Source organism: Chelonoidis abingdonii, chromosome 22 (assembly GCF_003597395.2).
Source record: "Chelonoidis abingdonii isolate Lonesome George chromosome 22, CheloAbing_2.0, whole genome shotgun sequence".
In the NCBI taxonomy this organism is placed as follows: domain Eukaryota; kingdom Metazoa; phylum Chordata; order Testudines; family Testudinidae; genus Chelonoidis; species Chelonoidis abingdonii.
Genome location: NC_133790.1, coordinates 5,824,433 through 5,837,652, shown reverse-complemented (window position 1 = coordinate 5,837,652; position 13,220 = coordinate 5,824,433). Strand labels below are relative to the sequence as shown.

General features: G+C 54.7%; 1 protein-coding gene across 5 annotated transcripts in view; it reads left to right on the top strand.

The window, feature by feature from the left end:
• SH2B3 (SH2B adaptor protein 3) overlaps positions 1-13,220 on the top strand; it is a 102,385-nt gene that overhangs the window by 73,736 nt on the left and 15,429 nt on the right. For all 5 annotated transcript variants that reach the window (XM_032800502.2, XM_032800496.2, XM_032800500.2 and 2 more), the window contains exons 3-4: positions 9,469-9,570; positions 11,627-11,718. In XM_032800502.2, coding sequence (XP_032656393.1) covers positions 9,469-9,570; positions 11,627-11,718 — 194 coding nt within the window. The remainder of the gene's footprint in view (positions 1-9,468; positions 9,571-11,626; positions 11,719-13,220) is intronic.

Below are 13,220 nucleotides of genomic sequence, written 5' to 3'. Positions count from 1 at the left end.
CACTGTAAAAGTTTCCATGATTTTTTTAAAAACTTGGTATGAAACCAGGGTTTGTTTGCACAGCTGTAAATGTGACTCTGTTGTTTGCAACAAAGTCCTTGCAACCTTGTGGGAATGCCTGAGAACCAGGCACTGAAATTGGTTGGCCGTTTTCTGCTCAGTGGAAAGCCAGAAAGCAAGCAAACAGCGTAAATAGTTAAATAGAAGTGGATTTTAACTTACTATCAGTGGGTGACATACATTTGGGCCAGCAAAGTCTAGGCACCATTTAATCCCTGTTCCTGTTGTTCTAATGATCAAGGACTTGTTCTATACCTTAAACGGCAATGAATCCACAGTCCTGTTCTCTGTATGTCAGGGAAATTGTTCAGACAGGATTGACTGGCCAGTGCATCTGGCTGGCCTGCTTTGAACATTTACTACTAATAAAAATGCAACTAGTGGGTGGGTTTGTTTGGTTTTTTTTTAATTCACCTACAGACCTACAGAGTGATCAGATGAGGTCTAGAAGCAAGCTTCCCCCCTCCCATGTCCTCTGCCCACAGGTCCTATGATGAGCTCAAGCTACCCTGTTAAAATTACATGCCACCCGACCTGGAGATGACTTGAATTGCAAAACTCCAACCACATGACAAATGCTTCCCTGCTCAGGGTTTTGCTCCAAACTTGAAATCCACACCATGTTTTCTCCCAGGAGCCAAGTGAGTCATGTTAAAGCTCTGTGAGGCTGGCACAGGCTCCTGGAGATCTGGAATATTTGTATTCATCCCCAGCTGTATGAAGCCTCTGATGCTGGAAGAGGAGATGCAAGGGAGAGATCATAGACTCATAGACTTTAAGGTCAGAAGAGACCATTGTGATCATCTAGTCTGACCTCCTGCACAATGCAGGCCACAGAATCTTACACACCCACTCCTGGAACAAACCCCTAACCTATATCTGAGCTATTGAAGTCCTCAAATCATAGTTTAAAGGCCTTAAGGTGCAGAGAGTTCTGTAGGGAACTTTCTCTGTCCTCAGCTGAAGAGGTTGGAGATGTTGAAGCCTTAACAAGGAGGCTTTTTTCCTAACCAGCTACTGAGAAAAATAAGTCAGGAGTGAAGAGTTCTGATCAGTCTGAATCAAAATCACTTCCCCTATCTGTTAACTGGGGTTCGCTTCTGTGGCACTTGGGATGCCTTCATCCTTCCAGTTGTCCATGGAATCTGCTAGCGTAGATAAGGGGGGTGATTTTCAAAGGCACAGATGGGATTTGGGAGCCCAGTTCTGTTGACCATTCCATTCAGTGGCTTCCAGTGGGAATTGAGAGCCAAAGATCTGATGTCCATCACCCAAGTAGACAAGAAGCCTTTAAAACCAGCCAACGCTGAACTCTCCTGGTCAGATGCAGATTGCCTGGTGAGAACTGCAGAGTGGAGTTGCTTGTCACATCTGTGTTTTGTCAGTCTTCACAGGGAGTTGGGCGATATTGTGTTCTTGTTTTCTTTTCGTTTTAACAAGTCTCAGTTTGCTAGACTGAAATGTTTTAGCTCACTCCAGAGACTTAGCAGAGAGAAGCTGGTCCAAGAAAAGATATTATCTCACCCACCTCATCTCTGTAACAGCCTGCCCTAGTCAGTGGAGTTACTTTGGTGCATCCAAGTGGGGACGCCGGCCCAGGGTGTTTCATACCATGGGGCTCCTGGGATAGGTAGGAAGTCGTCATGTAGGGAGCAGAAGGGTCAGTGATGGGAAGTGCTGGGGGGCTTGGGCCTGCTCTGAGCACCCAAATGGGGACATTTTCCCAATGGTTTTGGAAGCATCCTGGGGAGTCGGCACATGTGATCAGCTAGGCCGGGGGGTGAGAGGCTGGAGCAGTGAGCCGAGCTCCCAGAACAGCTCAGCACTCCCCAGTACCTGCCCTGGTACCGCGCCGTAGCCTCTGACTTCAGTTCTGTCACTGGTTTTGTTCTGTGTTACTCCCATCCCCTTGTGGTGGTGGGGATGAGGCCTGGCCCGGCCAGCCACCGAGGGACCATAAATCCCCTGCGCTGGGCCGTTTGCCGACTGCATGCCTACAGGCAGTGTCACAGTGGCACGGCTTAGCCTCAGGAAATGGCTCCAGCGCTCAGCTGCGGGGAGCTCATTTCTACCGGCAGGGGTAGAGGCTATTCCACGGCCTTGTACTTCCGCTGACCCCGCCGAGCCAGCTTTTCACACGCCCCAACCTCTTCCTCCGTGCTGCGTCTCCACTGGGAATCCCCAAGCTGGCTTTGGAAAGGTCAGCCGCAAGGCTGAGGCATAAAATCAATATCCTCCAGCAGCGTCCTGCCAGGCCAGCCCACGGACACAGGGCAGCCTGGAGCGATGGCTGCTCTGGGTACAGCACAGAGATAGCTCTGACATTAAATGCCTCTCCGTGCCTCAGTTTCTCCTCCTGGAACAGAGATGCTGTTGACCTGATATTGGAGCTGGAGGGGTTAATTAGTCACTGTTAAGTGCAAGTGCCTCTCTCTCTTTTGCAGATTTTCTGTCGCTCTTTCCTGGTCTTTATCCCTCTGGATCACTAGGGTCATCACTGACACTAGCGATTTGCATGACAATGGGATATTGTTGCTTATAACTCTTGGTTCCCCTTCCTCCTGTCCCTACTGCTTTCTCTTTCTGAGGCCCCCTCACTTTGGGACAGCAGAGTGGGTTGGGGCGATCCTACAAAATCACTCTGGCATGTGGCTTCCCTTGCTATGTAATGGCGAAGCCTCTGCTTGCTGTGTATTGCACCTTTAAATCTCAAAGGACCCTCGGCAGCCATTTTTTGTTCAGCACAAGCCAGGTGCCTTGGGAGTGCTCTTGTAGACTTTACCTTTCTTCTTTTTTGTCTTGTCCGGTTAATCTCAGGGGAGGCGATTCTGGCTGTTGTTTGCTCTTGGTGCCTGCTGGAAAAGCATTACTTGCATGAGTAGCTCTGATTCCCAAAAGCAGCCCCCTCTCCCAGCTCCCACAAAGCCACTTCTGTGTGCAAGTGTTAACTCCCACAAGGAAGGGATCACAGAACCCGGTTCCAGGCCTTCAGGTTGATCCAGTTCTCATTCATGTCTCCCAAGCAGTGAGCAGAACCCCTTGTCTCGCCCCAGCAGAGCTCTGTCCGTGCATATCTTGCTGTTTCCTCTCCCCAAAAGCTCGTCCAATCTAGCCTCAGACTCTGCCCTGCAGATGGCCCAGCTCCCAGATGTGCACAGAAGAATGGGAAACCTAACATCAGAAATGGGGGTGTAGGAAAAACTGATTGAAACAAACCCCCAAAAGCCAAAGCCTCTGTCTGAGTTTGGAATGGTGAGCTGAACAATAACTCTCCAAGGCCCAGTCCCGCCTCGGCGGCAGAACACCCAGTGCCCTCGATGGGAGCAGGACTGGGCCCCTGGATGGGAAGCGAGCTGTTTGCCTGCTGGAACACAGAGGGGTGAAGCCTTCCCAGGGCTGTGACGAGGGGGTGGGCATGGCTGCTGTGATGGGGTTCGGTTCCCGGAGGGCACGAAGCAAGCACAACATTCAGCATGTGGGTTGTTCTCATGCCGGAGTCAGACTGTGCGACCTCTCTGCGACTTCAGTGGGTGCCTTCTGCTTTGTTTGAGATGCCTGCCCCCAGCCGTGCAGTAAGAGAGACAAAGAGGGGCAGAAGAGAATTACCCAGAATCCAAGGGGTTTGGATCCGGGCTCGGGCTGAGGTCCATCTCTAGGCATGGCAGGAACATAAGAGTAGCTGCAGCAGAGCTGGCCAGCATTCCTTCCTGCCCCAGATCCTGACTCCCAGAGGAGGCTGTGAAATCCCCATACTGGCTGTGCAGTGCGGCCCACAGGGGGCTGGGAGGAAAGGAGTCCCTGCCAGGCCTCGGTGGCGAGTCTGTGTCTGAAGCGTGGCGTCTGTGACGTCAGAGCGAAATCGTCCCAGCTGCTTCGGGTGCTATTCAAAGCACTGACTTCCTCTCCCTAGTGAGGCCCAGCTGGCTCCATGGCCACCTGTCTCCTCCACCTCACCTGTGGCCTGCCTTTGGGATGTTCTCGTGGGCTGCTCTCAGCACAGTGCTCGGGGTGAGCAGTGGCCCATCGCCATCAGCTTGGTAGTTCACTCTTGTGGGCTGACTGAGATGCCCAGGGGCAGATTCTGCCCTCAGTCACGCGGGTGTAAATCCAGAGCCGCTCTGGTGATGCCAGTGGAATGCACCATATCAAGCCCAGGTGAATCTGGCCCGTGAACGCTGGTGACCTGTAGGCGGTAGCCAGGGCCGGCGCTACCATTTAGCCATTGCCTAGGTCGCCAGAATTTTGGGGGGCGCTATTTTGCCAGGGGGGCGGCACACAGCTCCGGGGAACCTACCGCAGTCGTGCCGGCGGACGGTCCGCTGCTGTGGCGGCTCCGGTGGAGCTACCGCAGTCGTGCCGGCGGATGGTGCGCTGGTCTAAAGGCTCCGGCGGACCTACCGCAGTCATGCCTGCGGCAGGTCCACTGGAGCCTTTAGACCAGCGGACCTCCCGCCGACACGACTGTGGCAGCTCCACTGGAGTCGTGGGGGGCGGCGAAACGGCCGTCCGCCTAGCGCATCAGAAACCCTGGCGCCGCTCCTGGCCATAGCTCAAAGTGCACCTGTTGTCTCTGCCTTGTTGCTGAGCTGGGTGTGGGACTGTGACAGGTGGGAAATGGCCAGTTTAGGGCCTCTCGTCAGCATGGCCTCCTGTGTGTGTCCTGTGCCAGCATGGTAATAGTGGGCATGCTCTAGGACGTCAGGCCAGCCACATCCCTGGGATGCTCTGGCAGTGCCAAGTAGGAGAGGAGCTTTTCCTGCCTGGGGCCGGGCCCTGGAGAACTGGCTGGGAGAATGGTGGCCTGGCAGGGGAAGGGGAGACAGCCTTGGAACTGGGTCGATGGGATAGGGCAGTGATCAGTGGGATGCTGAGTTCAGTGTCTCTGACCTAGGCACACTTTGCTGCTCAGGCTAAAGCCGGCTCAGTCCAAGCCACCAGGGAACTACCCTGCAACATTTCCCCCTACCCTCTCCCCCCACACCCAAGCCCTCGAACAGGGCAGGTTTTGCCCCTGCGCCTCATTCTCCTGGCAGTGAGCTCCATGCGGGTGCCATTCAGTGGCCATTTCCTCAGCGCTTGGATGAGGCTGGCTGAGCAATCTGTAGGTGAAACTGACGAGCATAATTCCCCACTCCCTTGGTTTGAGACCACAGTGCCAACCTGCTCCAAGTTCAGGGCCTCAGACTGAATCTCTGTGTTTCATCTGAGTATTGAACCAAGCCAGCTTTGCCACTGTTCATTTATAATTGCACTTGTTCAACAAGTTTTCCCTTCACCAAATACCCCATTGACACAGTGTGATGAAGTGAGAATGGTCTTAAGTTTTCTCTAAATACTGTGTGGGTGCCTCAGTTTCCCCTATGCAGTTCTTAAGTATCTAGGTGGTAGGATAAGGGGGTGTGATTGTTACAGAGCCCTAGAGAGCCAGTGTGATGATGTCTGCACAGAGAATGGCCGACCCCCTGTCTCTTGGCAACCGATGGCCTGGGCCCCTCTTCTGCAAAGGTGTCGACTGAAGGTGTTGGAGAACAAAGAGATCAGGTGACCTCCTGGCCCCTGACCTCCAGGGCTCTGGCCTCCCTGGCCCCAAAATTGACATGACTTAGGGGTCCTATTCTCTGTACCTACAAGCTCCGGTTAGGGCCGTGTTCCTGTCATCTAATAAACCTTCTGTTTTACTGGCTGGCTGAGAGTCACGTCTGACTGCGGAGTTGGGGGTCCAGGGCCCTCTGGCTTCCCCAGGACCCCACCTGGGCGGACTCACTGTGGGAAGTGCACCATGTGGGAAGAGGATGCTGAATGGTCCGAGGTCAGGCCCAGGAAAGTTGAAGCTGTGTGAACTTCTTGCTCTGGAGACAGTCTGCTCAGAGAGGAGGCTCCCCCAGAGTCCTGACTGGCTTCGTATGTAGTAGTTCCAGAGAAATGCCCGGTGACTTCTCTCTATGTGGGGCTGGCCAGTCTTTGGGGTGATCAGTTGTCCCGATTCTCAAGGGCTGGACGATCTGACATAGGGACACTTTCTGCGCTGGCCACGAAGGGACCATCTGTTAGCAGCTTTGCAGGGATTACTTCCTTGCTGTTCTGTTTGACACCAATGAATCATGCAGCTCATCCCAACCAAAGATGTTAACTCAGATCCCGGTGGAAAAGCCCAGGTCATTGGCTGAGGCTGGTAACTGCTCCCAGAAGCGAAGAGTTTCTGGTAAAAATATAAAGGGGTGTCACTGCCTCCATTTCCTTCCTTAACTAGCTTTGCTCACTTGGATTTCAAAATGGCTCATTAGTTTCAAGACGAAGTAATAACAGTGCTAGTGGTTTCACACATACGGGCCCATCTGAAAAGCCACATGGTTCTGACAAATGGAAATTGATCCCCGCTGGGTTTTTCCCCTTGAGTCTGTTTTTTTCTGCTCCAGAGAGAGCATCCAGGTTCCTCCCCAGTCACTAGTGCTACTGATGTTAATACAACTGGATCACAGCACTGCGCCTTCAGTCGTCGTCCAGATCCTCTGTCTGACAAGGCTGCTTCAGAGGAAGGTGCAAGAAACCCCCCAGCCATGTATGGAGTGACCTGCCCCTAGAGTAAGTTCCTTCCTGACCCCTCACAGGGACTGGCTCATGCCATGAAGCATGAGGGTTTTTAGTGGATGGGTGTCCACAGCCTGGAAACCACTTGCCAAGTTAGTATTAACTGGCCCCCTTGGTGGAAGCAAAGGCTGGAACAGAGCAGGTGATGGTGGGAAAGGGTGGGGAATGTTTGCCCTGCCATTGCCCAGACTGTACCTGCTCTATAGAGACCCCCGTGGCTCTCCCTCATCAGCGGGGGCAGGTCTTTTGTTCCTTTGGGGGACCACCCACCATCCCAGGGTTCCAACAGACTGGCACTTCTCGTTTCTTACCCTGTTTGATTTACCCCACCTGACTGATTGGCCTCATTCCTTCTGGTCCCTCCCTTTTCTAAGGGTTGACCAATGATGTTCCTGCAACAGGGCTGTCTGGGCCTCTGCCCTTTTACTGAAGTCAGGTTGACTGGCTCCTTCCACTAGCTTACTCTGCCTATTTAAACAAGTCCTGTGCACTCTGCGTAGCTTTCAGAGGGTGGAATTCCCCTCCCTGGAGCGGGCCATAAACCTTATAGGTATAACTAGGATTGAAAGGGTGTCCAGAGCCTGGGCTCAGGGAGATTTCTCCCGGGGAGAGGGAAGAAGTGCTGGTTCTTTTAAACCACAGCTGAGCAGCCCAGCCGAGCAGCAGTTCCTGTGATCCTTTTTACACCTTCAGGGATTTTCAGGGTCATCGAACAGATGTTTCAGTTAGAGGCCAGCGCAGCAGCCCACGCAAGAGTCAGGAATGTATCCAAGGCTGCCAGGATAGATCGGACTCAGGCGCTTTCTCGTTAGATGTCCGGGAATAGGAAAATGTGAGGATGTGCCGTTGATGCTGGTGGTGGGAATTCTGGCCAGCTAGGAACTGGCTCGGTGTTCTCGTTGTGCTAAGTGGAAGGCCCGAGTTCTTCTCCAGTCTGTTTTTCTGGGGCCAGATCTAGGTTTAAACAAACAGCAAGCACAGTGAAAAGTAAACTCACTGTTTAGGATTCATGGAGTTTTAATCCTCTCCTGTGTATTAGTCACTTGGATAACAAAACTGGGGGGTGAGGGGTTGAAAAACACATGGGCCAAGATTTTACAAAGAGGTTACTGAGTTTGGGTGCCCAACCCCAGAACCTTAAAGGGGCTTCCGGGTGCGTCCAACCCCATCTTTAGAGCTGATGGAAAGAGCTGCTCAGAGGGAGCCATTTGCAGGGCACGACATTCTCATTGTAGCAAACCCATGTGACACTGTGTATTTTCTATTGGCACCTTATCTGTTACATGTCTTTACATGTACACAGACCAAGAGCACGCTTGTAACACTGATCATCCATGCCCGGAAAACCAGACCCCTTTAAGGTGTGTCTAATTGGGCATCCCACATCACTAGCCACTTTAGAAAATCTTGATCATGCCTTTTAAACTTAAAGAGCTGCATCCCATGTCAGATTTTCAAGTCCACAAGCCCAGCGTTCCCCTGATGTAACTCCACTGAAGTCCCGCCATGGAGAATTTCTGTTTTTGACAGCTGTTTGCAGAATCCTGCCCGGGGGTACCAGGAGGCATGCAAACCTTTCATGGTGGCTGAGCACTGGGTCCTGATTTGCGGCATCAAAACTGCAATGTTTCAGACTGCGCCAAAAGGCCTAATTGGGAACAGCCCTGGAAATGTTGGTGCCTTTTCCACTTGAGCTCTGTGCAGTCTGGCCTATAAATAGGGATTTGAAAATCAGGCTGATAGTTTAGTTCTCCGAGAACGACGAAGATGAAAGGTTAGGAGGCCTAGAGAACGTATAGCAGCAGGGCCATGCAACTTGGCAGCCCTGATTTGTGGGAGGAAACTTAGCCTGCATCTGGGAACCAGATTATGCGGTAATGTAGTTTACTTTTGCAGTACTTTCCCATAGTTGTTGTTGATTAAAAAGCAATTGCTTGCACATGTCGATCTCGAAAGGGGGTAAACAATGAGGCTCTGAAGCTCTTCTCCGGGTAAAGCGAGGAGCCCAGATTTGCAAGCTTAGGAGCAAGAGTACAGCTCATGTGTTAGAGATCAGCTGCCTTCAGGCTGGTGTCTGTTGTTTTTATCCCATTAGGAGGTTGCAAGGAAGCTGACTGCGCCGCATGTCTGAGTGGAGAGTGTCAGGGCCAGATGTTGTGCAAAACATTGATTGTGATTCCTTGCAGAACCTCTGTCTTGTTTTGGTAGCTTGTGCCAGTTATTTGCTTAAGCACAAAGGGCTGGTTTGTGTTTCTGCAAATCTGGACAGTAGAGGTTAAAATGCAATGCCAGGGGCTGCCTCAGAAGTTGTTCTGAAGTTTGTCTCATTTAACTGAAGCCAAAATGGGCTCCAGCAGGGGTCACGAACAGCAGCCAAGATGCAATGCTGCAGAGCAGATGAGAACTGTTTACTAGTTTAACCTTCTTCCGTAGAATATTACTATCTTGGCACGCAATGTACGTCTCTGCTGGGTGATATGCTGGATGCCCCTGGAGACAGGAAGCAGGACCCAGAGCCTTTCACCACAAGGTTGCTAGTAACAATTCAGTCAGGTCAGCAGGGAGCCGAAATCTGTGATTTTCCGCCCTCCCCTCCCCACTCCCACCTCCCATTAGGAGCAGGTCTTGGTGCTTTCCCTGCAGCGCACCTCTTGCCACATGTGGGCACCCTCCGTTCCCATGCTGGGCAGTGGGAGCTGAGGGTGCTTAGCATCACAAAGGATGAGGCCCAGCCTTAAGAGTCTCCGGGTGGGCTCCGTGTCATTCCGGGTGCCAGGGTTCTGGTTCTGCACGCTCAGTGATCTCTCTTTCTCTTTCCAGTGCTCCAAACCCAAGCTGCTCACGACCTGCTCCGCTGTCCAAGAGATCCGGAGATGCACCCGCCTCGAGATGCCAGACAACTTGAACACCTTTGTACTCAAGGTAGGGGCTGCATCTCCCCTGCCCTTATGGAAGGCCCGCGAGGACTGACCGTAGGGTTCTACGGGCAGTGACCCCTGGGATGGGGGCCAGAGAGATCTACTGCCTGGCTCTGAGCCCCAGGCAGAGTCCTGCAGCAGAGAGCGAATGCTCTGTGAAAGTCCAGGGCCGGCCCAACACGTGACCTCAATCTGTGTCTCGTTCTCTGCCCCTGTCAGCGATCCGAGTTCAAACAGGCCAGCAGTTACCAGCCATTGGGGCAGCAAGGGCACTTTACAGGGCTGATGCCCATGCGCGTCAGTCAGTGCCTGCCGCTCGTCATACAGTGGAGCCCTCTGCCAGAGCCTTGCCGCATCCCAGCTCTCTTCCTGCCAGTACCAAGGGGCCCAGCAGAGGCTCCTGAGTCTGGGTTGGGGAACCCAGAGGCCCTGTCACAAGAGACAGCTCTGGGGCGTGTACAGGACAGCGAGCGTGGGCTCTGTGGCTCTCCCTGCAGGCGCAGCCTCGGCATGTTCCAAATGGGTGCTGGAGCTGCTGCTCAAACAGCCCCGGGGCCTGCAGTCTGAGTGTGCAGGTGGAGCAGAGCCAGGCGCCTTCTGTCTGGGTGAGCAGCCTCCTTGCATCGACTCAGCAGCTGCCTCAGGGCACATCACAGGCTCTGGGTTTCCTTCTCCCTTCGCAGCACGTGTTTGCTGGAGCTCTGATGCCAAATTTCAGTTCCTCTTCTGCTTGTGGGGGAGTGGGTGCTGTTGGCTTGGGCTGGGTGTTCCCTTCAGGCCGCTGCCTTCCCTGGTAGCTTTCTCTCAGCTTGCAGTCACGCTGGTTAGATGCAGGGTATTTCCTTGTGTGGATAATTCACTGGGCTGAAGGGGGATCTGGCCCCCTGGAGACCAGCAGACGGATGGTAAATGCTACCCGTGTCATTGGCAGCATCTGGGCTGGGGGATCCCAGGAGCCGGTTTGTCATCTGTCACCCCCTCCTTGGTGCCCGCCCCCACTGCTGCTCTGTAGACGCTGCAGTGACCAGATTCTTCATAGCAGCGCTTGTCCATTCCTTCCCCAAGAGGGGACGACTGAGCTGGCACCAGCCCCTTCCCAGACTGTCGTCCCTTTCTCTGCCTGCTGCCTATCCCAAAGCTGGGAGAACACCCTGTCACGTGTATCCTCTCCTTTAGGCGCATGTGCCGGGCCCCCAAGCTGTGCCCATGCTGCTGTGGGCACCTGGTGAGGCAGCCATCATTCCTAGTTACCTCTGTTCTTCTGCTAGAGGCTTCCCATCCTTAGACTGGGGACCAAGACTCCCAGAGGTGTGACTGCCACACTGGCTTCTGGTCTCTGTTTGTGCTGAGGTTGCCCTGTGCGAAGCACACGTCTCCCCCTCCCATCTGCTCTGCTTCTGGTGCCGCTCTGCTGCCTGGCCTCCTTCTCCCCAAGCAGTCCTCTCCCTCTCTCTCCAGGGGCTGGCATGTCCTGCCCCATGCCCACAAAAGCAATTGGGTACAAGTCGCAGAGCTAGCCTGGACTCTGGGGGCCACTGCAGTTTGAGAACCGCTGGCTCCAGGGGCCATGGTGCAGGACTTACTCTTCAGTTCCCTGACTGCAGGCACAGCATTCTGACCACAGTCACTTGTGCCGCCCAGCCATGGGGGCCCAGTGAGGGGCAGGTGGAATGTGAAGCCATAAGTGGCCAAGTTCCTCTAGGAAGTAAGTGGCCCAGATTTCCCCGCCCTGGAGCCAGAGCCTTCCCCACAAGAGTTTCCTTCCTCCCCTTCCTTTCCGCTGCAGAGGCCATGAATCATTTCCACTGGAGACGGCTGCCGAGCCGGGGTGGGAGGGAGAGCAGGGTGGGGAAGCAGAGAGCCAGAGGGAAGAAGAGAGAGGGAACTCCCAGGGGCTGGTGGGAGAGGCTGTGAAGGAAGTGATACTGTAGCTGATTCTCAGGACTCAGGCGGAAATCCCCGCTCCTGTGGGGTGGGCCGTGGAGACCTGGGTGGGACAGGGTAGCTGTGTTTTTGTGCCACGAGGCGTCCGTCCAACACCCACCTTCTCTCCTGTCTAGGTGAATAACTGCACAGACATTGTATTCGAGGCTGGGGACGAGCAGCAGCTGAGTTCCTGGACAGCCGAAATCAAAGAATGTCTGGCCCGAGGGTAAGGAGCGCTCGGGCCAGTTGCTTGGGCGCTTGCTTTGGTTGACCCCTAGTTCATGTGACACTGGGAACAGTTGTCTCTTGACAGTTACACTCGATGGGTGCGACTCCCTCCCTGGGGGCTGGGCCCCTGCCTGAGACTCCAGTGGGCATCGCCTGTGCACACGTTCCCCACGCAGAGCTGAAGGGATGCCCAGGCCAGATGGTGGAGGAGCTGCCCCTTGTTACCCTCCTCCTGCTCCCCCGGTCCAAACTCCACCTCCCGCCCATGGGCCTCAGGACACGGACCTTTGACTCTCTGCTTCTTAGTGACTGGGTGGCTTTGAGCCCTTCAAATGCACAGGGCAGGTCAGCTGAGCTCCTGGAAACATTGCCCATCTAGGGCCCAGCCCTGCTGGGTGCTTTGGGCCTCTGGCTTCCATTGGAGGCCGAGGGAAGGGAAGGGGCTGAGGCCCTGCATTGGTCTGGGCAGAGCTGTGCTCTGGGAATCCCAAGATGGAGCTGTCCCATTGCCGTAGCCATGTGTGGGCCTGGTGAGAAGGGGTGTCTCTGGGCCGGGATTTCCAGACACCCTGAGCGAGGGCTGCAGGGGAGTCACTGGCAGAGCCTGCAGCTGGCAAGGCCAAGCTGGGTGGGTGAGCCCTTCCAGGCCAGTTTGCCCACAGTTTTGCTAGGCCCCAGGGCTCCATGTGCCCAGATCTTGGCTCTAGGAAGAGGCTGCATCAAGACACAGGTGCTACAAGCCACAGTCCAAAGCCCTTTACGAGAATGCAGAGTGGCTGGCCTGGCTTCTCCAGCCTCCGGCAGCCAGTGGTGGCAGGTGAGAGTAGCCCAGTGCCATGCGGCTCCCTGGGAGACCTGCCCAGGCTTTTCCCTGGGCCACTTATGCCCTCCCCTCTCTGTGCTGAAAATGTCGGATTTCAAATCCAGCACAACAGGGAGGGGGAACTTGCTCACAGGGTCAACGCCCGTGGAGGGCGGGGTCCTCGGGATCCGTCACCCTGGCGCGAAGCCCCCGCTGGTGGCAGAGACTGGGACGTTGGCACACTTGGCAGAGCTGCCCGGCTCGGGCACTAATATGGAAATACAGCCAGCCAGCGCCACCTTAAACACCTGTCACAGAGTTAGTGTCATTAAAGGAGCTTGCCCAGGCCCACAGCGGTCTGGGGGAGCACTTGAGGGACTGAAGGAAGTTCCTCCTGCCAGCTGAGGATCCCCTGGGTGGTCTGCATTGCAAACGGAAATGCCCCTGCCCCCGGAGACTCCTCTGCAACTGTGGCTCGGAGCCTGCCCTCGGGTGCGTGGGGATTCCCCCAAGTGCCAGCCAAGCCTTTCCTGGCAGCCAGCCCTCCTAATAAGTGGCCAGAGCCAGATGTTCTGAACACCTGCCAGGAGCCGGGCTGGCTGGGGACTGGGATTCCTCACTCCCGGCATGCTGCTGCTGGGATGGCAGCGAGGGGAGGGCAGAGCAAGTGGCTTCCTTCCCTGGGTGGAGGGCAGGCC